This window comes from Amblyraja radiata, chromosome 31 (assembly GCF_010909765.2).
Source record: "Amblyraja radiata isolate CabotCenter1 chromosome 31, sAmbRad1.1.pri, whole genome shotgun sequence".
Classification (NCBI taxonomy): domain Eukaryota; kingdom Metazoa; phylum Chordata; class Chondrichthyes; order Rajiformes; family Rajidae; genus Amblyraja; species Amblyraja radiata.
In genome coordinates, this window is record NC_045986.1 from 7892694 (window position 1) to 7915183 (window position 22490).

General features: G+C 45.9%; 1 protein-coding gene across 2 annotated transcripts in view; it reads left to right on the top strand.

Moving 5' to 3' along the window:
- The window catches only part of espn (espin), a 251281-nt gene that overhangs the window by 17506 nt on the left and 211285 nt on the right, over nt 1–22490 (top strand). For both annotated transcript variants that reach the window (XM_033047984.1, XM_033047985.1), the window contains exon 2: nt 9106–9299. In XM_033047984.1, coding sequence (XP_032903875.1) covers nt 9106–9299 — 194 coding nt within the window. The remainder of the gene's footprint in view (nt 1–9105; nt 9300–22490) is intronic.

A 22490-nucleotide genomic window follows, 5' to 3' on the forward strand; every position in this document is an offset into this window, starting at 1 on the left:
AGTTACCCGCTAGTGGGGCGCATGGTGCTGTGGGTGAGGGGGCCAACAATTATGCAGAATATATCATCCCTTTTCATGCAGGATAACACAAAATGCTGAAAAGCTCCTGTGATCAGGCAGTGTCTATGATGGGAAGAACATAAATAAAATGTCAGTATGAGGGTGGCACAGCAGCAGAGCTACTGCCTCACAGTGCCAGAGACCCCGTTCGATCCTGACTATGGGTGTTGTTTGTGTGGAGTTTGTGCGTTTTCCCTGTGACCATGTGTGTTTCCTCCAGGTGCTCTGGTTTAGGTTAGCTAGGTTTAGAGATACAGCGTGAAGACATGCCCTTCGGTCTACCGTTTCCATGCCGAATTTCGAACAGTTGTATACAAGTTTTATCCTATCCCATCGCACACACCAGCGGCACTGTACAGAGGACAATTACCCTGCAAACCCGCACGTCTTTGAAACCGGAGCACCCAAGGGAAACCCACACGGTCACAGGGAGAACGGACAAACTCTGCACAGACAGCACCCGTAGTTAGGATCGTATCCGTGTCTCTGACATTGTGAGGCAGCAACTCTACTGCTGCACCATTGTGCGAAGATGTGCAGTTTGTAGGTTAATTGGCATCTGTAAGTTGCCCCTAGTGTGTAGGGAGTGGATGAGAATGTAGGATAACATAGAACTAGTGTGAACAGGTGATCGATATTCAATGTGGACATGGTAGGCCAAAGGGCCTGTTTCCACGCTGTATCTTTAAACTTCATAAAGCTCGTGATGACTTCTCATCAGAGCCAGAAGAACTGACTTCCAATGCTGTCCGTGTTGAGTTGGCACGCTCCTGTTGTGACCACGTGGGTTTCCTCCGGGTGCTCAGCTTTCCAACCACATCCCTCGGGCTGTGAGATTCTGGAAACACAGAAACATAGCAAATGTAGGCCATTCAGGAGTAGGCCATTCAGCCCTTCGAGCCAGCACCGCCATTCAATATGATTATGGCTGATCATCCTAAATCAGTACCTCCTTACTGCTTTCTCCCCATATCCCTTGATTCCGTTGGATTCTCTTGAACACATCCAGTGAACTGGCCTCCACTGCCTTCTGTGGCAGAGAATAGAAAGATTAAACGAGAACTTACTAGTTCGAAGTTTGATCGTTATTTTATAAGGAGTACGTTGAGGGAATACGTGAAGAACCCCGCCAGGACACATGCGTGTCATTCTTCAAAGCAGCGGTGTGAAATCACAGATAACTGTAATGACTGAACATAGTAAGATTAGAGAAGAAAATATCAGTTGAGTATATGATCAAGGGTGGGAGCGGAGAGCACGTATACCCCTCAACGTACTCCTCATAAAATAACGATCAAACTTCGAACTGGTAAGTTCTCGCTTAATCTTACTATTTTACTTCGGAGTCACGTGAGTGACTACGTGAAGATTTCAAAGCTCTGTGATTTCATGCCGTGGAAACGAGTCCATGCATCACATCTGCCTTAATTGACCGTGGGAGGAATTGTGTTAACATGTTTAGACATGAATCCAACATTGAAATCCATGATAAATTGTTAACAACAAATTATAGCCCCTATTTATGGGGTGAAATTATATTACAGAACTAAAAATTGGCTCTGCAAAGTTCCAGTTTAACTACTAGTTTGTGGTAGAATAGTTGGAACATTTTCCCCTGATCCATCCTGCTGCCTCGAGGATTTGGTTCATTGGTACATCCAACTCCATAGCTGCTGATGTAGTTGCAGCCCTGGTGGAATAAGATTTGAATATGTTAGTATCCACCCCAGCTGTTGTTAAACCCTGTTTCAGCCATCTGGAAATAGTTTGAACTGACACTTTTTTGTGGGTTTGTTTGTGGCTGATTAGTAGTGCCATCTCATAGCCTCAGATGTTTTTGGTGTTCTCCATATAGAACAATAATTGTCTTATTATACAGAGACGATATCTGTAGGGTAATCCCTAAATTCTATTTTGAGGCCTGATGATTTGACTGTTTGACTAATTCGTAATATGAAACGTTATATTCCTGTTGAAGAAGTCATATAGTCCGGCCTTAACTTATGTACGACTGTACCCTTAGTGCCGTGACCAAAGCCATCAGCATGACTGTTTTGTGCGTCAGTCTTTGCAGGGACAGAGCTGTTGTTGGAGACCAATTCCATAGCAACGTTAGGGCAATACTCATATCCCATTTAGAGAGTACCTGGTTCTTGGGGAATTGATATTAAAAATTCCCCTCATAAATTTGGTTACATAGAAACATAGAAACATAGAAATTAGGTGCAGGAGTAGGCCATTCGGCCCTTCGTCCCAACAGAATGACGCTCTGATCCTCGCCATAGATATGTTGAAAGGGCACTTCTGGCGCAGTTAATGGCACTGTAACTGAGCCCCTCATCATAATGGAGGCCTGCCAGGAATTCGAGAACAGACGTTATGTTCATCAAACTGTAGATGATGTTGTTTCTGTGACAATATATCTCCAATTTCCTGATGTATACCAGATATAGTTTTTGGTGGACTGTCTGTGGCCCGCTGAGATAATGTTCAATGTTCGGTCCGCCAGTCCCAGTTGCAGTAGAGGTTTCTTTAGACTCTACAAATTGATTGGTTTGTTGTTTTTGACATGGATGGGTTCCCCTGTTACGGGATGAACCAATAATCTGGTTGTTTCAGGATGGTGATGCATGGTTAAAACCCATGTTGAGCATCACAGGGAACCATGGTTAAGTAGACCAATCGGCACTACCAATTAACAGACGCTGAGTCTTGTTGTATTTTTCATAATACCCGACTGATGATGCAGAAAAGGAGAGAATGCATAGATAAACAATTGCCCCCTCAATGCAGTGAAAAGCATCTGTCCCTGCTGTCCCAGGGTCTGGTGTCCAAGAAACACAGTTTGGTAACTGGTGATTAAGTCTTATTTTATTGAATTTGCATGACCTGATGTTTGTCACTGAATTTTGGGTTACCTGGTAGATAAGTAGCTGATATTCCAATATTTCTCTGGATACACCCTTACCAAATTGTATTAGTCAGTTTGTCACTCTGTAGTCTGACATGCTGGTGATTTATCCCAGAGCAGTATGACTTTAGGCCATAGCACCCCACATTTCCAGGTAGTTTATGCCCAGTGTCTGTGATAATGATGCCTCCTGTGCCTTTCATCTACCTCCACAGATGGAGATGGAAATTGGTAGTACCCCAACCAAGCGCACTGGCATCAGTTTGTAGCACCCCTAAGGGTTTGCTGATAACGATAGGGTTGGAACAATGCCGAATGTTATCCCTCCACCATTTTAATTCCATAAGCTTTGATTGGTGGCTTATTGGTCTGTCGAAATGACCAGTATTAACTTTGAGTGTTTGTATTTTTGCCCTTTGTAGATTATTGGTAATACAAAGGTTCAAATTGTGTGGCTGGAAAGGCAGACACTATATGCCAATTATACTTGCTACCAATCTGATAGACGGTTCACTGATGTCAGTGGGGTTGTCGCAGGCCTCAGTTAAGACTGTAGCCTTGTCCTTTGGTAAAGTCACCGACATGTGAGCTGTCAATAGTGAACCCCAAATAATCCATTATGTTGGTAGGCGTTAGTTTAGATTTAACTGGATGGATGATAACCCCAGTTTCCACCCAATTGTATGGTAGCTGTTACAGCTAGTTAGGCCAACTCCAAAGTTATGCCCACAATTAGTATGATCATATGATTATGTATTTGGTAGAGCTCTATACTGCCAGAGCTGCCCCATCCAGTTGAATTTTTAAAAATAACGTTTGTGATCAGTCCGTGTAGGCACTGAATAGTAAGCATCTTTTAGGTCGATGCTAGCCATGGAGTAGCCTTTGGAAATCAGTCCTTTAGCAGTTACCAATTCCCATTTTGTACTGAATATATAGTACAATGTATTCAATTTGGTCAATTCGATGATGATGCGACTGTCACCATCTATTTTGTTTTTGGTAAAGATATAAGACACAAATTCCAGCCAATCGTGTTGGGTTTACCCATTACCCCTTTTGCACAATTCAATGGTATATCCCTGGATACTGCTTAGGATATAAGTGTCTGTAGTTAATATACACCATGTATCCAAAAGAGTGTAATCCCCCACCAATGTGCGTATTATTCACTCTTCCTATAATTTGTAAGGGACCAGACCCACCTACCTCCATTGTTACAAGTGGAAGTTTGCTTCTTCTGTGTGGTCTTCGTGGAAGTTGAGGCGCCGGTGTCTGGGTTTGTTTTTGGGTTGGGGGTTTGCGCATCTTCCAGAAAGGCCGGTCTGGGCTATGGTCTAAAAGACCGCTGTCCTGTATGCCCGGCCTTTGAGCTTTCACCAGCTTCTCTTGTTCTGCTGGTGGGTGCATGAGGGTGCAGTCTTTGGCTGTAGGAGATCCTTAATGTTGTCGCCTTTATGAGCCCCAGGGCTTTCCTAAGTCCTGCTCCGACATGTTTCCAGATGCTATTTCCACGACTGGAACATTCAGGGATGCGCAGTTTCCTGGTCCCAAGTATTTTTGCAGTGGTGTCCATCGTGGTCTGGCTGTATGTATTTGGACACCATGACCAGTAGATTTTGCCTTCCTGCACCCCCTGCACACTTGTAGTTTTGTTCGTCAAAACCCCTCTTCAGGGTCAGCCCAGAATTGACCCCCCCCAGTACTCCCCTCTGACGAGGGAGATGCACTGTGCAGCCCTACAAGAGGTGCTGCTGTGGGTTTACATAGTGCCCACAGTGACTAGACTCCATCTCCCGGAGCCTGTCATGTTGGAGCTCGGCTCCATAAGCCGCTCCAACCGGCTCCAGCGCTCACGGTCGCTGGCCGCCCAAAGTCGGACTCATCAGTCCTCGATTCTTTTGGTTTTCTTCTTGCCTTCCCGCCCAGACGCAGTGTTTAATCTGGCCGGTGCGGGGGCGAAGACGGGCACAGCTGTTCCCTTACGGGTGATTCCTGTGCCGCCGGCCGCTGCTGGTGTCCGCAACTCCGCGGTCTTCCCCCGCCAGCTCTGGTCGACTTCTTTGCCTTGTGCATGTTTCCCCACCACCTGTAGAACAGTATGGGAACAATAAAGACCGCAGTATCACATACCTGCAGGTCCTGGTTTAAACTGTCGCTACGGGGGAACGTCGTTCCACCCCTCCTCCTGCCGTTTCGACTTGTCAAAGTCGACGGCCCCATTCTGAATAGTCTCCCGCCCGGCCGTGGTGTTCTGGCCGGCGCGTGACCAAAAGTCGGCACAGCTGATCCCACTTACAGGGCTTGTGCCTTCAGCTGTTGCTGGCTCCCGCAAGTTCGCGGTCCTCCCCAGCCAGCTTCACTCGCAGCACTTGTGGACACTATTTTGTCCAGCTTCCCCCCCCCCCCTGTGTAAAAACAGCGCGGGGACAAACACTACCACAGAGTAAATCACTTACCTGCAGGTCGCGGTTTCAAACTTACCGCTGCGGGGGAACGCTCCACCCCGCCTGTCGTTTCGCAAGCGTGAAAGCGATATGACACGCATGCGTCCTGGCGGGGTTCTTCACCTCACGTGACTCCGAAGTAAAATTCCACAGTTTCACAACTCTCTGGGTGAAAATGTTTTTCCTCATCTCAGTGCTAAATGGTCTACGCCTTATTCTTAAAGTGTGACCCCTGGTTCTGGACTCCCCCAACATTGGGAACATTTTTCCTGCATCTAGTCTGTCCAATCCCTTAAAAATTGTATGTGTTTCAAAGGCCGCTTTAGATACCCTCTCATCCTTCGAGGTTAATTGGCCTCTGTAAATTGCCCCATGTGTGTGGGACTGTAAATTGTCCCTTGGTTTGTGGGTGAGGGGTGGGATCTGGGGGAGTCGATGGGAATGTGAAGAAACCAGGTTGCGGTGAAAATTAATGGGTAAACAGGATTTCTCTGAGAGCTGACCTAGACTCAACGGGCTGAATGAAAAAAGTAATTTAAGTTGTAGGAAAATAAATAGTGGGTAGAGAGAAGAGAAGGGAAGGAGAGATGGAAAGATACAGTTGGTGGAGATACAGGATGAAGGAGGGTTGTTCAGACTTGCGAGTAACACAAAGTAGGTAGAGAAGGCAAAGAGCAAAATAATGTAGACACAAGGAACTGCAGATGCTGGAATCATGAGCAAAGAACACAAAGTGCTGGAGTAACTTAGAGGATCAGGCAGCAGCTCTGGAGGACATGGAAAAGTCTTGTTTCAGGTCGGGACCCTTCTTGAATGAATGAATGAATGAATGAATGAATGAATGAATAAGTTTATTCACCAAGTATGTACACATACAAGGAATTTGCTTTGGTGCTCCGCTCGCCAGTAACAACACGACATACAGTAACAATTAAGAATGACACATAAAACATTAAAACATTAATATTAAAACATTACAGTATAAACATGTGAATGAAATAAAATACCAGAGCAAAATGATGCTACAGACATTTGGTTATTGAATGGAAAAAAACAGTTTTTTATCAGGTTGATTGCAGTACGGAGGTGAAAGCTGGAAGCGAGGTGGGGGTGGGGGGTTTGGGTGGGGGGTGGGGGGGGGGATTGGAGATTGGAAATTGGAGAATTCGATGTTCATACCGTTGAGTTATAAGCTACCCAAGTGGAGTATGAGGTGCTGGTGTATGAGTATGTGTATGAGGTTCTGTTCCTCTACTTTGTGGCAACGATAGACACAAAAAGCTGGAGTAACTCAGCAGGACAGGCAGCATCTCTGGAGGGAAGGAATGGGTGACATTTCGGGTTTGAAGAAGGGTCTTGACCTGAAACATCACCCATTCCTTCCCTCCAGAGATGCTGCCTGTCCCGCTGAGTTATTCCAGCTTTTTGTGTCTACCTGCAGTTCTTTCCTACACCTCCAGTTTGTGTGTTGACTCACTCTGGCAATGGAGGAGGCCCGGGACAAAAAGGTCAGTGTAGGGGTATTAAAATGATCATAACATAATAATGTTGCTGTTGAATCCAGCCACATACCAAGTCAGAGGACAGAGCACCCTTTTAATAAAAATGAACTGCAGATGCTGGTTTATATTAAAGATGGAAACTAAATGCTGGAGTAACTCAGTGGCTCAGGCAGCATCTCTGAAGAAAATGGATTGGTGACGTTGCTGGTCAGGACCCTTCAGGCTGCTTCAGTCACACTTCTTCAGATTAAAGAAGGGTCCCGTCCCGTAATGCCACCTGTCCCGCTGAGCTACTCCAGCACTTTATGTCTCTCTTTAATACTTTGCGCCTATCATTGCCGCATTTGCATGGGGGTTCACTGGAACAATGTGGCTCCCGTGGGTCCGCTGGAGGGAGGAGGGGAGGGGTCCGTCTCTGCAGCCCTCTGACTCTCAAGTGCTAAATTGTGGCTTCTGGCGCTCGCACTGGCTGAACATACCACGAATGAGTCAACGGTACGGAAATGGCTTGGCACGGTGGCTCAGCGGTAGAGTTGCTGCCTTACAGCGTCAGAGACCCGAGTTCAATCCTGACTACGGGTGTTGTCTGTACAGATTTTGTACGTTCTCCCTGTGACTGTGTGGGCTTTCACCGGGTGCTCCAGTTTCCTCCCATGCTCCAAAGATGTGTGGTTTGGTTTCCATAAATTGTCTCTCGTGCGTAGGATAGAACAAGTGTACGGGGCGATCGCCGGTTGGCACGGACTGGGTGGGCTGAAGGGCCTGTTTCCCACGCTGTATCTCTAAAATCTAAAGTCATAAGGTCATAAGTGATAGGAGTAGAATTAGGCCATTTGGCCCATCAAATCAACTCCGCCATGTAATCATGGCTGATATATCTCTCCCTCCTAACCCCATTCTCCTGCCTTCTCCCCATAACCTCTAACACCCGTACTAATCAAGAATCTATCTCTGCCTTAAAATATCCACTAATTTGGTCCACAGCCTTCTGTGGCAATGAATTTTATAGATTCACCAACCTCTGACTAAATAAATTTCTCCTCATCTCCTTCCGAAACGAACGTCCTTTAATTCTCAGGCTATGACCTCTAGTCCTAGACTCTCCCACTAGTGGAAGAGTCTCCACATCCACTCTATCCAAACCTTTCACTATTCTGTGCAGTGTACAGTGACGCTCGGAATGTTTACAAACATGCAAACCTGAGTTGTGCAGGAAAGGTCATTCTGATTCATTCAGTCTATCCAACGTACTGACACCTTGTCCATCCACACAAAGCCATGAGATCTGGAGAAGAAACACGCGCCAATCTGGAGGAAATATTCTGTGAAATTCGTTTTGGTTGCATAAAGATAATTGAAATTAATCCACTCCGACCTGAACAATTTAATGCTGCTGCTCTCTGTCCCAGACTGAAAAGACCAATTTTCCTTTATAAATACGCTACAAAATTAACGTTTACCTCAGGATCTGTCAAGTTATTCTTGAAGTTTAACCACTAGGACCAGAGGGACTTGTTAGTTTTCATCTTGTACTTGCCTTCTACACATTAACAATTGTGGCCCTGGCTGCTTGCCGATGAAAACAATCAGTTATTGTAACAATTATCCTTCCTTCTCATCCTTCCTAAGTCTACGCACTGTGGCCTTTGAGTCCAGCATGGTAACCAAGGTTCTGCAGTCAATAAAATTTCCTTACATCCTTTCTGCTCCCTCAATATCATCCACAAAGTGCAGAAACAAGGAACTGCAGATGCTGGTTTACAGAAAAAGACACAGAGGACAAGAGTAGCTCAGTGGGTCAGACAGCATCCTTGATCCACTGAGTTACTCCAGCTCTTTGTGTCACAAGTGTGGAGGCCAGAACATTTTCATTCAAGTACAGGAAGGAGTTGCAGATGCTGGTTTACACTGGGTACACAAAATGCTGAGGTAACTCATCGGGACAGGCAACATCTCTGGAGTAAAGGAATAGGTGACGTTTCCGGTCGAGACTCAGGATCTGAAGAAGGGTCCCGACCCAAAACATCACCAGTTCCTTTTCTCCAGAGATGCTGCCTGATCCACTGAGTTAATCCAGCAGTTGGTGGATTTAAATTGAGGTGTTGAGTAAACATTTTGGAAAATTTTTTCAAAGACTGCAAGAATCTGCGAGACTGATTGATTTATTTCCCCCCAACTTCTGCAGGATAAAGACAGCTCTGGGGCCACAGTTCTGCACCTGTCGTCGTGGTTCGGACATCACGGTATCACAGAGTGGTTATTGGAAGGTGGGGGCAGTGACCCAGGAGCAGCAACGGACACTGGAGCCCTGCCCGTGCACTACGCCGCAGCCAAAGGTGACCTCCCAACGCTACGGCTGCTGCTCGGAAAATGTCCCAAGTAAGTCATGGAACAATAATTGCTCGCAGGTCACAAGGAACGGCAAATGTTGGTTTACAAAAAAGGACACAAAGTACTGGGTAACTCAGCAGGTCAGGCAGCATCTCTGGAGGACATGGATAGGTGAAATGGATACAAAGTGCTGGAGTAACTCAGCGGGTCAAGCAGTGTATCTGGAGAACATGGATGAGCGATGTTTCAGATCGGGACTCTTCTTCAGACCCATTATAGTGGTGGGGGAGGGGGGCAGGGGGGTGGGAGAGGGGCTTGCTTCTCTGCTTCTCAAGTGAGTTAATCAGGCCAAGTATAACTGCAGATTGTGTTAGGATCCTTGCAAGATATAATTCATTCAAATCCCAGTTATCCTATTTAGGATGAAAAATCAAGGACTGAGAACCAGAACAGTAAAGATTGACTGATTCAGTTCAGTTGAGTTAAATGTCATGTGTACTGAGGTACAGTGAAAAGCTTTTTGTCGCGTGCTAACCAGTCAGCAGAAAGACAATACATGATTCCAATCAATCCATTTACAGTGTATAGATACACGATAAGGGAATAACGTTTAAACCAACATCTGTAGTTTGGTTTAAACCAGCATCTGTAGTTCCTTCATACACTTATCGTACAAACCTGCACGTCTTTAGATTATGGGAGGAATCCGGAGCATCCGGGGAAAACCCGCGTGGTCACGGAACAAACACCATACAGACAGCGCCCGTAGTCAGGATCGAACCTGATTCTTTGGCGCTGTAAGGCAGTAACTTTACCACTGCACCGCCGTGCTGCCGTCTGATCTCTGATGTCTCGTTGCCTCCTCCTCACATCCAACAGAGGAATTGGAGCTGTGCACTGTGCTACCCTTCATCTAGTATCTTCAACTTCTCTTTGTTGAACCATCTCATGGCAGAACCATCTCAAACACTCCATGAATATACCTTCCACACTGTTACTGTTATAATTCAGTTTGCTTCCCAACCAGTAATTGCCTCAGCTTTACTGCATATGTGAATGTGTTCTGCTCTGATTCTCATCCAAATCATTGATGTGGATGATTAATTTTTCGGATTTTATTTCAGATTTTGGGCATCTGCGGTTTTTGTTGTTGATTTTTGTCCTCTGCCACTTTGGGCAGGAGTCTTTGAGGTCAACATTGCAGTGAGTGAGAAGGACAATGACACTGGCACCTGTGCAGAACTCTGCTATTTTATCACTGACGCTACCGATTTTCACCCTGCTCTCAAATTCACTTGGATCATGTCTGACACCTCTCACTCTTTTCTCAATCTCTCTGTCTTCATCTCAGGAGATAAATTATTTACTAACATTTATTGTAAGCCCACTGTCTCCAAGAACAACCCTGAATGTAACAATGCCATCCCTTTCTCCCAGAATCTCCATCTCTGCTGCTTCTGTGAACTGCACTTTGGACTTTTACTTTGTGTAAACGGCACCAAAACATGTTGACTACTGCACGGGTAAGCTATGCAAAAATAATTTCTCTGTGCAGTGCTTATGTGACAATAAAGATCCATTGAACCATCTTGTCCCAAGATGATTCCATTCCAAGACATCTGAAATGTCGTCCTTTTCCAGGGCATGTGGCCTCCCTCCCTTCCACCATGGCCGATGGAGCCCTCTCTTGCATCTGCTCTGTTTCTCTGATTTCACCATCTGCAGACAGGACAGATCAGTCTGTCCACAATGGCCATCCCAAACTCCCAGTTGCATGTCATTGTGATTGTCCCTCCCATTCCCACACCGACCTGTCCACACACAGCTCACTCTGCTGCTAGGGTGAGGCTCAATGAAAACTAGAGGAAGCAAACCTCATCTTTTACCTGGGAAGTCTACAACCCAAATGGAAGAACATTGAATTTTTCAATTTTAGGTAACTGTCCTCTCCGATCTTCCCCTCATCTCTCTCTTTCCTTCTGATCTTCTCTGGGTCCTCCCATTTTTTGATTCCTTCCCCATCCACCTGTATCACAAACATTTCAAACGCAGTCTCCCCTCCCTCAACTGGACCTGGGTCTGTGTGCTGTTCACCTCTCCCCTGGTGGTTCCCATTATCACATTGCTCCCGACTCCAGCACTGGTAGCCATTGTGTTCCCATTGGTCACCTCTCACAGCATTTGTCTCCACCTCCATACTCCCTCCCCCCTTTTGGCTCATCTGCATCTGTGTTTTCTCTCCCTTCTGTCTGCCTCCATCCATCATCTAGCCGTCTTTGCCTCCCATTCCCATTCTCCTTCCTGGTTCCATCTGTCCGCCCTCCTGCATCCTTCCTCTGCCCTCCAATCACCTCTCACTTCTCTCATCACTCCATCTCTCTGTCTTCATATTAGCTATCCCACCCCCCTCCTCCCCACTCCCCTTCTCCACTCTCTGTCCTGATGCAGGGTTTCGACCCAAAACGTCAACCCCTCCTTTCCCCCCACAGATGCTGCTCGACCATCCGATTGATTCAGCAGATTGCAGTTCCAGATCCAGCATCTGCAGTCTCTCGTGTCTCCATAAATGTTGGATTGCTGTGACACAGGCACCAGTCCACTGTAGCACCCTGCTCTCTGAGGCACCAATCAACTGTAGCATGCTGCTATACAGCACCTCGAGCTGGGAATGACCCATGCATTCCCATTCCCTGTTTTATGTCCATGAACCAATCCTAAATCCATGTCCGTGTACTACCCAAACCACACCCCTCACCCATGTGGTCTGATTTTACTTCGGAGTCACGCGAGTGACTACGTGAAGAACCCGTCCAGCACGCATGTGCGACATGAGCGTTCACGCAGTGCAACAGCGACGAACGGGAGTACAGGCGCTCCCGCTAGAAGTTTAAAAAGACGGACCATCATATAAGTAACTTACTCTGAGGTCGTAAATTCCCAAACCTTGTTCTGTTTTGTGCACTCCAGAAAAATGAACAAGGCAAAACAGGTAAAGAAGGTAGCTCCCCATTCGACTCCAACAGAACAGGAGCGTTCCATCAGTGGGGGGCGATCGGCGGCACCTGGACCGCACACGCTGCGGTCCACAATCACCGATTCCGAGCCGAGCCCAGTACCGTTAGCACAGCCTGACCAACAGCAGCGGACTGGAGGCAAAGTGAAAAGGAAATCGGACCGGCCGTTAATCTCTGATGACTCCGGCGAGGAAGACTCGCCGTCCGAGAACGGCAGTGGCAGCCGCCTGAGCCACATGGAAAGGCTCATGGAGCAAATGCTCCAGCGAGACTTGCTTCGCGAGCTGGGGCAGTCTCGCCAAGGGAGTACAGGCACTCCCGCACCAGTAATGCACTGGCCATCGCTTCTCCCTCAGCGTTGGCGACCAGGGCTGGGCTGGTCAGGAACAGGAGTCACTGGCCGAAGAGTGGTCGGGAGTATGCACGAGGTACAGGATCAGGAAGAGCTGCTGGGTGTGGCTACACCACGAGCGGGGCGGCCGTTGCAGCCAAAACTAGCGGCCAGCATTGATTACCTGTCCTTCAAGCCCCTACAAGAACAGGTAGTCAATGAAGCATTGGAACTCTACTCGCCTCCGGAGAACTGCATTTCACTCAACGTACCCGCCGTCAACAGCCAAATCTGGGGGTACGTTGGGCAGGGTATCCGAACCCAGGAACTGAAATTGCAGCACATACTAAAGCTCCTGATGTCAGCTATCACATCCTATGCTCGTTCCGTGGACGGGGTGGACATGACCACCAATCAGCAAGACACCCTGGCTCTGCTGTGTAATACTCAGTACGAGATCAATAACCTCTGCAAAGAGGCAATAAGACCTGCCCTCAACCCCAAATTTGCAGGACTGTGCAAAACACTGGCCTCAGAGCCACAGATCCTGCTATTTGGAAAGGACTTGTCCAAACAAGTCAAAGATCTAGAGGAAGAGTCAAAAGCATTCGGCCTCATGAGGGCAGGCCCCGGAACGAGCAGACCCACAAAACCCAGACGGCAGTACCTCACCGTGTCCACCAGTCGACGTCAACCTCATGGGACTGGTGAAAGCTCGGGGTCCGCATACCATCCCCGAAAGCCTTTTTTAGGCCAGGACCCAGAGCGGACCCCATGGAAAATGCGCCACCCCCAACCAGCACCACTCCAACAGATGAAGAAACCGAAGAAAGGAACACACCCATAACTATGGAGGTAGGTGGGTCTGGTTCCTACCAGCATATAAAAAGTGGGGGAACTGTACTAACAGGGGGGAGATTACACCTGTTCATGGAAGCATGGAGGACTATCACAAATGATAAATATATACTTAACAGTATTCGTGGATATAAAATAGAATTTATTCAAGAAAAAATGCCACCAGTTCAGCATGCACCCAAAAGGGCCTTTACCCTCTCAGTTAAAGAAAAACTAGAGGGTCAAGCAGAACTGGTGAGGTTACTTACAAAGCGTATCATTGAGAAATCTAAACATGAACCTTTGGAATTTGTCTCAAATATATTTACCAAAAACAAAAAAGATGGTGGATGTCGCATCATCATTGACTTAACTACACTAAATACTTTTGTTAAGTGTATACATTTCAAAATGGAAACATTTGTAACTGCCAAACAACTGATTTCCAAAGGATACTTTATGGCAAGCATCGATTTAAAAGATGCCTACTATTCAGTACCCATTCAAAAGGATCATCGTAGATACCTGAAATTTACCTGGATTGGGCAACAATGGCAGTTTAAAGCGTTGCCAAATGGGTTAACATCAGCCCCAAGACTATTTACCAAGATATTAAAATCAGCCTTGGCAATATTAAGAAAACAAAAACATATTGTCATGGCATATCTTGATGATATCTTAATAGTAGGCAAAACCATGGAATTGGCTAAATCAGCTGTGTTAGCTACCAAACAATTGTTTGAAACCTTGGGATTTGTCTTACATCCAGATAAATCTAAGTTGACACCATCCACAACTAGTGACTATCTGGGATTCACAATTAACTCAGTCCACGTGTCTGTAACGTTGCCAAAAGATAAATCAGCAGAATTGGCACAGACGTGTAACAATTTAATGGTTAGCAATCAACCAACCATCCGACAAGTGGCAAGAGTAATTGACAAAATAGTAGCAGCATTTCCAGCTACACAATTTGGACGTTTGCACTATCAAAACTTACAAAGAGCAAAAGTGCAAGCGTTAAAATGACATGCAGGTCACTTTGACCGAACCATGAAATTACCCATTGAAGCTATATCAGAGTTACAATGGTGAATAGAGAACATTTCGCATAGTTCCAGTCCTATCATCATTAATAACCCAACGTTAACTATACAAACAGATGCCAGTGCTCAAGGCTGGGGAGCAACTAATACCATATCCAGCACAGGTGGTAGATGGACTAACCTAGAATCATCTTTACTAAAGACACTGGCATAAATTATTTGGAGATGTTGGATGCGTTTTATGGTTTAAAAGCATATTCTACAAATATGCACCACTTGCATGTTCGTTTACAAATAGATAATACCACGGTGGTGGCCTATATTAACCATATGGGCGGGATAAAATTGATATTATGTGACAATCTGGTCAACATAATCTGGCAATGGTGTGTCGATAGACATATTTGGCTATCAGCAACTTACCTACCAGGTAAGCTAAATACAGTGGCAGACACCAGGTCACGCAAGTTCAATGATAACACCGAATGGATGTTAAATCCTAAAGTATTTGCTGAAATCACAAAGCAATATGGCACACCAGATATCGATCTCTTTGCATCCCGACTAAATCACCAGGTTCCAATGTATGTTGCTTGGGAACCAGATCCTGAGGCAGCAGCGATAGATGCATTCGCGCTGGACTGGGGGAACTATTTCTTCTATGCCTTTCCCCCTTCTGCCTCATCAGTCGGGTACTACGCAAAATACAGATGGACTCTGCTTCAGGTATTTTGATAGTACCCGACTGGCCTACACAGCCATGGTTCCCAGTGGTCCTCGACATGGTCATTGAAACTCCAATGACCATTCCCAGTAGCCCAGACCTATTGACTCAGGCATAAGTCGTCCATGCCATGACAGAATTAACCTACTGGGTTGCAGATTCTGAAAAGACCATTGCTGGGCCTGGGATTATCTAACAGGACCATGAACACGATGACAGCGTCTCACAGTATGTCCACCAGGAAACAATACCTATCGAGCATAAGGAAGTGGGAAACACACTGCTCGAAAACAGGGACAACATGTTCAACAACCGTAACTAATGCACTGGAGTTCCTGGCCGGCCTTCACCATAATGAAGGACTGAGCTACAGCGCCATCAATAGCGCCAGAAGTGCTCTGTCAGCCTACTTAAAACAGGCACCAGGACAACAGGTCTCACCCGCTGGTGATCAAACTAATGAGAGGGATATTCAATTCCAACCCCCCAAGACCTAGGTACACCAAGATCTGGGATGTCAGTGTTGTCCTGACATACCTAAGGGGATGGTCACCAGCCAGATCTCTCACCCTGGAACAGCTAACCCTGAAAACGGTCATGCTGTGGCGCTAGTCTCAGCACAAAGGGTCCAGTCCCTCCACTTACTTCGACTGGACAACATGGTTATAACACCAGACCGTATCACATTTACTATTCAGGAGCTGGTAAAGCAGAGCAGGCCAGGAACTTCAGGCCTTGTTATGGATTTCCGGGCGTACCCACCTGACCCTCGGTTATGTGTCATGACTTATTTACTCGTTTACATCAACACAACAAGAGATTCCCGAGGGAGAGAAAAAGCTCTATGGGTCAGCCACAAAAAACCTCATGGTCGGGTGTCGAGTCAAACCATCTCCAGATGGCTCAAGCAGGTACTGGGAGCTGCTGGAGTAGATACTGACATTTATACATCTCACTCCACCAGGGCAGCATCCACATCGGCGGCTAAAAGGATGGGCGTGACATTGGACCACATCCTGGCTACAGCGGGGTGGTCCATGGAGAAAATATTCCAAACGTTCTACGATAAGCCATTAGCAGAACCTGTTTTATTTGCAGAAAGAGTTTTAGAATCTGCAAACATATAATTTAAGCCCGGGGGAGCATTATTTTCTTTTTTTTATTGTTAAATAAATACCAATATTGTTTTACAAACAGATTCATAGTTGATTGCGATAACATACTTCCTCCCTTGGATGACTTCGGCAGCGAGTGAAGTATGAACTGTTACACGGTTTGAAATCACAAAGCTTTAAAATCTTCACGTAGTCACTCACGTGACTCCGAAATAAAATAGTAAGATTAAACGAGAACTTACCAGTTTGAAGTTTGATCTGTATTTTATGAGGAGTTACGATGAGGGATTACGTGCCCTCCGCTCCCACCCTCAATTATAGAGATCAAAGTGGTAACTTAGTTCTCCTTGTCTTTACTATGTTTATTTCAATTATTGTGTTGTTTCTGTGATTCCACACCGCTGCTTTGAGGTATGTCGCGCGTGCGTGCTGGACGGGTTCTTCACATAATCCCTCATCATAAAATGCAGATCAAACTTCAAACTGGTAAGTTCTCGTTTAATCTTACTATTTTGTTTCATCATCTTCATTGTCACACTTAATTTAGTTTAGAGATACAGCATGCAAACAGACCCTTCAGCCCACCGAGTTCACCCTCACACTATTTCTATGTCATCCCACTTTCTCATCCACACGCTACACACCAGGGGCAATTTACAGAGACCAATTAACCTACAAACCCACATGTCTTTGGGACGTGGGAGGAAATCAGAGCACCTGAAGGAAACCCACGGTCACAGGGAGAACGCACAAACTCCACACAGACAGCATCTGTAGTCAAGATCGAACCCAGGTCTCTGGCACTGTAAGGCAATAATTCTACAGCTGCACCACCATGCCACCCACAAACACCTTCCCACTGATCCCCCCTCCCCTCTATCTGCTCGTTACAAACTAAAAAAAACTTCACAAATTTGTCAAACATGAATTCCCTTTCATAAATCCACATTGACTCGACCCAATCCAATTGATAATTTCTACGTTCCCTGTTACCACTTCCATGTTTGTGTCTCTACCTCACTGTACTTGTGCGTACAGAAATAAACTTGACAGATATAAGGAACTAGGATGGACGAGGAAGCCTGTGCGTGACTTTGTTTAACGTGGGGAGACTGGTGCCCAGACAACCACCACACGGTCCTTGACAGATCTGGGTCAGGATCCAATGGCATGGAGTCCAAGACGTCCAGAGACCCTTTTCTGCTGCAGCCTTCATCCGCCTTCCCAGCCGTTGTGACACTCCACTAAGGTCAGCCATCGTTCTCCGCCCGTTCCACCGTTGACGTCTTGGTTGGATTGCTCTTTGTCAGGGACCACCCTCTCGACCTTACTGCCATGGGTGGCCCTACCAGGAGCATAGCTCCAGACGGCATCGCTCTCAGGATCTCAGGACCACACAAGCTTCTCCACCACGACAAGGTAACAATCCACGGAGAAGACAAGGAACCAAAGATGCTGAATTACAGTAAAATAGACCGCAAAGGCACCATGAGAAGAGTCCCGACCCGAAACATCGGCGGTTAATAAACCTAACTTGACTGATGGTCACAGCAACTGTTCTGCTTTTCCCCATTTCCTCTCTTTTTCCTTTCTGAAATAATGGGGTTAGATTTTTTATCTAGGTTTAGGTTTACTGAGGTAGAGTGAAAAGCTTTGTTTTGATGCTATCCAAACAGATCAGATTTACCATTCATATATGCAATTATCTCAAACTCAAGTACAATAGGTGGAGCAAAGGGGAAGATACAGAGTGCATAACATAGTTCTCAGCATTGTAGCGCATCAGTTCCAGAGACAAAGTCCAATGTCCTCAATGAGGCAGAGGTGAATCAAACGGTACCTTAGCTTATGGAAGAACCATCCACAAGCTGATAAAAGAGGGAACTAAACTGTGCCTGGGTCTGGTGGTGTGTGCTTTCAAGCTTCTGTACCTTCTGCCAGATGGGAGCAGGGCGAAGACGGAATGGCTGGGGTGGGACGAGTCTTTGATTATAGACACAAAAAGCTGAAGTAACTCAGCGGAACAGGCAGCATCTTTGGAGAGAAGGAATGGGTGACGTTTTGGGTTATGATCCTTCTTCACACTTCGATTATGTTGGCTGAGGCAGCATGAAGTGTGGATGGAGTCAATGGTGGGGAGTCTGGTCTGTGTGATGGACTGGGCAACATCTACTACACTCCAATTTGTGTGGGTGTTGCTCTGGACTTAATAAAATTTTGGAAGAAGACTGTGGTATCCATTACCTCCATCTTTGATTATGTTGACTGCTTTTCTGAGGCAGCATGAGGTGTAGATAGAGTCACAGTGGGGAGTCTCCTTGAATATATTAGGATATTGTCATCAGATCAGATCCAGGGCTTTATTCGCTTCAGCCTTCCAATCCCATTGTTTTCTAGAATTCTTTTCTTACAATTAATGCTACTTTCTTCCAATCATGGAGATTAGGAACAGAGAATGTGAGGAACAGGGGCAGGCTGCTCAGCATTGCGGGTCAGCCCTGCTATTCATAACCATCTTGGCCTCTGCTGTTGTACCACATTCCCATTCTCACTGTTGATGCTGTTTCTGCCCAGAAATCTATCTCTTTCATAAATGTATTCAGCAACTTGGCCTCCACAGTCTTCTGTTGTAGAAAATTACACGAGGGTCACCATCCTCTGTGTGAAGAAATGTCCTCTCAACTCTGTCATAACCATCTTGGCCGAGATGGTTTGGAACTCTGTCCCAAATGTCTTATTCTGCATCTGACACTGACTGCTCATACCACATTCACCCCGACATTCTCCGGGACTTCTGTGAAGTGAGATACAAAATACAGAGTATAGGAGTAAAGAGGTCCTTCTGCAGTTGTCCAGGGCCCTAGTGAGACCACACCTGGAGTATTGTGTGCAGTTTTGGTCCCCTAATTTGAGGAAGGACATTCTTGCTATTGAGGGAGTGCAACGTAGAGTTAATTCCCCGGTTGGTGGGACAGTCATATGCTGAGAGAATGGAGCGGCTGGGCTTCTATACTCTGGAATTTAGAAGGATGAGAGGGTATCTTATTTAAACATATAAGATTATTAAGGGGTTGGACACAATAGAGGCAGAAAACCTGTTCCCGATGTTGGGGGAGTCCTGAACCTGGGGCCACAGTTTAAGAATAAGGGGTAAGCCATTTAGAATGGAGATGAGGAAACACGTTTTCACACAGAGATTTGTGAGTCTGTGGAATTCTCTGTGGAGGCCGGTTCTCTGGATACTTTCAAGAGAGAGCTAGATAGGGCTCTTAAAGATAGTGGAGTCAGGGTATATCGGGAGAAGGCAGGAACGGAGTACTGAATGGGAATGATCAGCCATGATCACAATTAATGGCGGTGCTGGCTCGAATGGCCGAATGGCCTACTCCTGCACCTATTGTCTATTGTCTATTTCTCAGCCTTGTGTTTATTCCCAGACATAATTTCTCCTGTCTCACTTCTAGGAACATTTATTAATCTTTCCCCATTGTCAGATCTAGAATCTGTTATTGCGTTCCTCACTAGATTACTATCTTAATTTAGTTTAGTTTAGTTGAGAGACACTGCACGGAAACAGGCCCTTCGGCCCACCGAGTCCACACCGATCAGCAGTCCCCGCACGTTAACAATATCCTGCGCAATTTACATTTACACTAGGGACAATTTACATTTACTAGGGAAAAATTTACATTTACACCAAGCTAATTAACCTACGAACATGTACGTCTTTGGAGTGTGGGAGGAAACAGAAGATCTCTGAAAAAACCCATGCGGTCATGGGAGAATGTACTAACTCCGTACAGACAGCACCCGTGGGCCGGATCGAACCCGGGTTTCTGGTGCTGCAAGCACTGTAAGGCACCACCTCTACGGCTGCGCCATCATATCACCCCTTGTTTTCTTTTTTCTCAATATTTAGCAGCATCTTTGTCCACTCTCACTGAATTCTGAGATTTACATCTTCCTCTGGTTTCTTGTCTTTTTTGCTAACATTGTGATCTTTTCCTTGATCTAATATATTTTCAACTTCCTTGTTAGCCATGTCTGAATCCTCTCACACACTCTGTGAATATGTTCTCCACTGGGTTAGTGAGTGCATGTGGAGGATTGTATTGAGTTTTGGTCACCCTCTTATAGGAAGGAGGTCATTAAGTTGGAAAGAGTGCAGAGAACATTTACAAGCATGTTGCCAGGACTCGAGGGCCTGAGCTGTAGGGAAAGTTTGGACAGCCTCGTGCTTTACCTATTGGAGTGTAGATCTTGCAGAATTGTATAAAATCATGAGGGGAATAGATAGGGTGAATGAACAGTCTTTTACCCAGGAGGGTAAAAGACTTCAACAGTCTTCAACAACCGGAGGACATAGGTTTGCGGTGAGAGAGGCGATCACGATGGCGCAGCGGTAGAGTTGCTGCCTTACGGCGAATGCAGCGGCAGAGACCTGGGTTCGATCCTGACTACGGGTGCTGTCTGTACAGAGTTTGTACGTTCTCCCCGTGACCTGCATGTGTTTTCTGCGAGATCTTCAGTTTCCACCCACACTCCAAAGGCGTACAGGTTTGTAGGTTCATTGGCTTGGTAAATGTAAAAAATGTCCCTAGTGAGTGTAGGATGGTGTTAATGTGCGGGGATCACTGGTCGGCACGGACCCGGTGGGCCGAAGGGCCTGTTTCCTAACAAATGGCTGTATCTCTAAACAAAACTAAAGTGGGCTGAAAGATGGCAGATGGAGTTTAATGCTGATAAGTGTGAGGTGCTACATCTTGGCAGGACAAATCAAAATAGGACGTACATGGTAAATGGTAGGGAATTGAAGAATGCAGGTGAACGGAGGGATCTGGGAATAACTGTGCACAGTTCCCTGAAAGTGGAATCTCATGTAGATAGGGTGGTAAAGAAAGCTTTTGGTGTGCTGGCCTTTATAAATCAGAGCATTGAGTATAGAAGTTGGGATGTAATGTTAAAATTGTACAAGGCATTGGTGAGGCCAATTCTGGAGTATGGTGTACAATTTTGGTCGCCTAATTATAGGAAGGATGTCAACAAAATAGAGAGAGTACAGAGGAGATTTACTAGAATGTTGCCTGGGTTTCAGCAACTAAGTTACAGAGAAAGGTTGAACAAGTTAGGGCTTTATTCTTTGGAGCGCAGAAGGTTAAGGGGGGACTTGATAGAGGTCTTTAAAATGATGAGAGGGATAGACAGAGTTGACGTGGATAAGCTTTTCCCACTGAGAGTAGGGAAGTTTCAAACAAGGGGACATGACTTGAGAATTAAGGGACAGAAGTTTAGGGGTAACATGTGGGGGAACTTCTTTACTCAGAGAGTGGTGGCTGTGTGGAATGAGCTTCCAGTGAAGGTGGTGGAGGCAGGTTTGTTTTTATCATTTAAAAATAAATTGGATAGTTATATGGACGGGAAAGGAATGGAGGGTTATGGTGTGAGCGCAGGTATATGGGGCTAGGGGAGAATACGTGTTCGGCACGGACTAGAAGGGTCGAGATGGCCTGTTTCCGTGCTGTAATTGTTATATATGGTTATATATATATATATGGTTAAAGGGGCAAGATTTAATAGGATGCTGAGGAGCAACTTTTCACTTGGAGGGTGGTAGGTATATGGAACAAGTTGGCAGAAGTAGTTGAGGCAGGTACTGTAACAGCCTTTAACTGACACTTGGACAGGTTCATGGATAAGAAAGGTTCAGAGAGAAATGGGCCAAACGCAAGTAAGCGGGACTAGCTAAGATGGGGCATCTTGGTCGGAGTGGACAAGTTGGGTTGACGGGCCTGTTTCTGTGCTATATGTATCTATGACTGTTGGTACTAGTTCAGTTTGCTAGTCCACATGTGTAGTAAAGAACTGCAGATGTTGGTTTAAATCGAAGGTAGACACAAAATGCTGGAGTAACTCAGCGGGACAGGCAGCATCTCTGGAGAGAAGGAATGGGTGACGCTTCGGGGCGCGGCTGAAGAAGGGTCTCGACCCAAAATGTCACCCATTCTTTCTCTCCCGAGATGCTGCCTGTCCCACTGAGGTACTCCAGCATTTTGTGTCTACCTTGCTAATCCACATGTTGGTTAAAGTTCCCTGGGAAAAAAAAAAATACAGCAAATGCCACGAATCTAAATTGAAAATAGAGAATGCTGGAAACACCTGTGGAAAGACTATC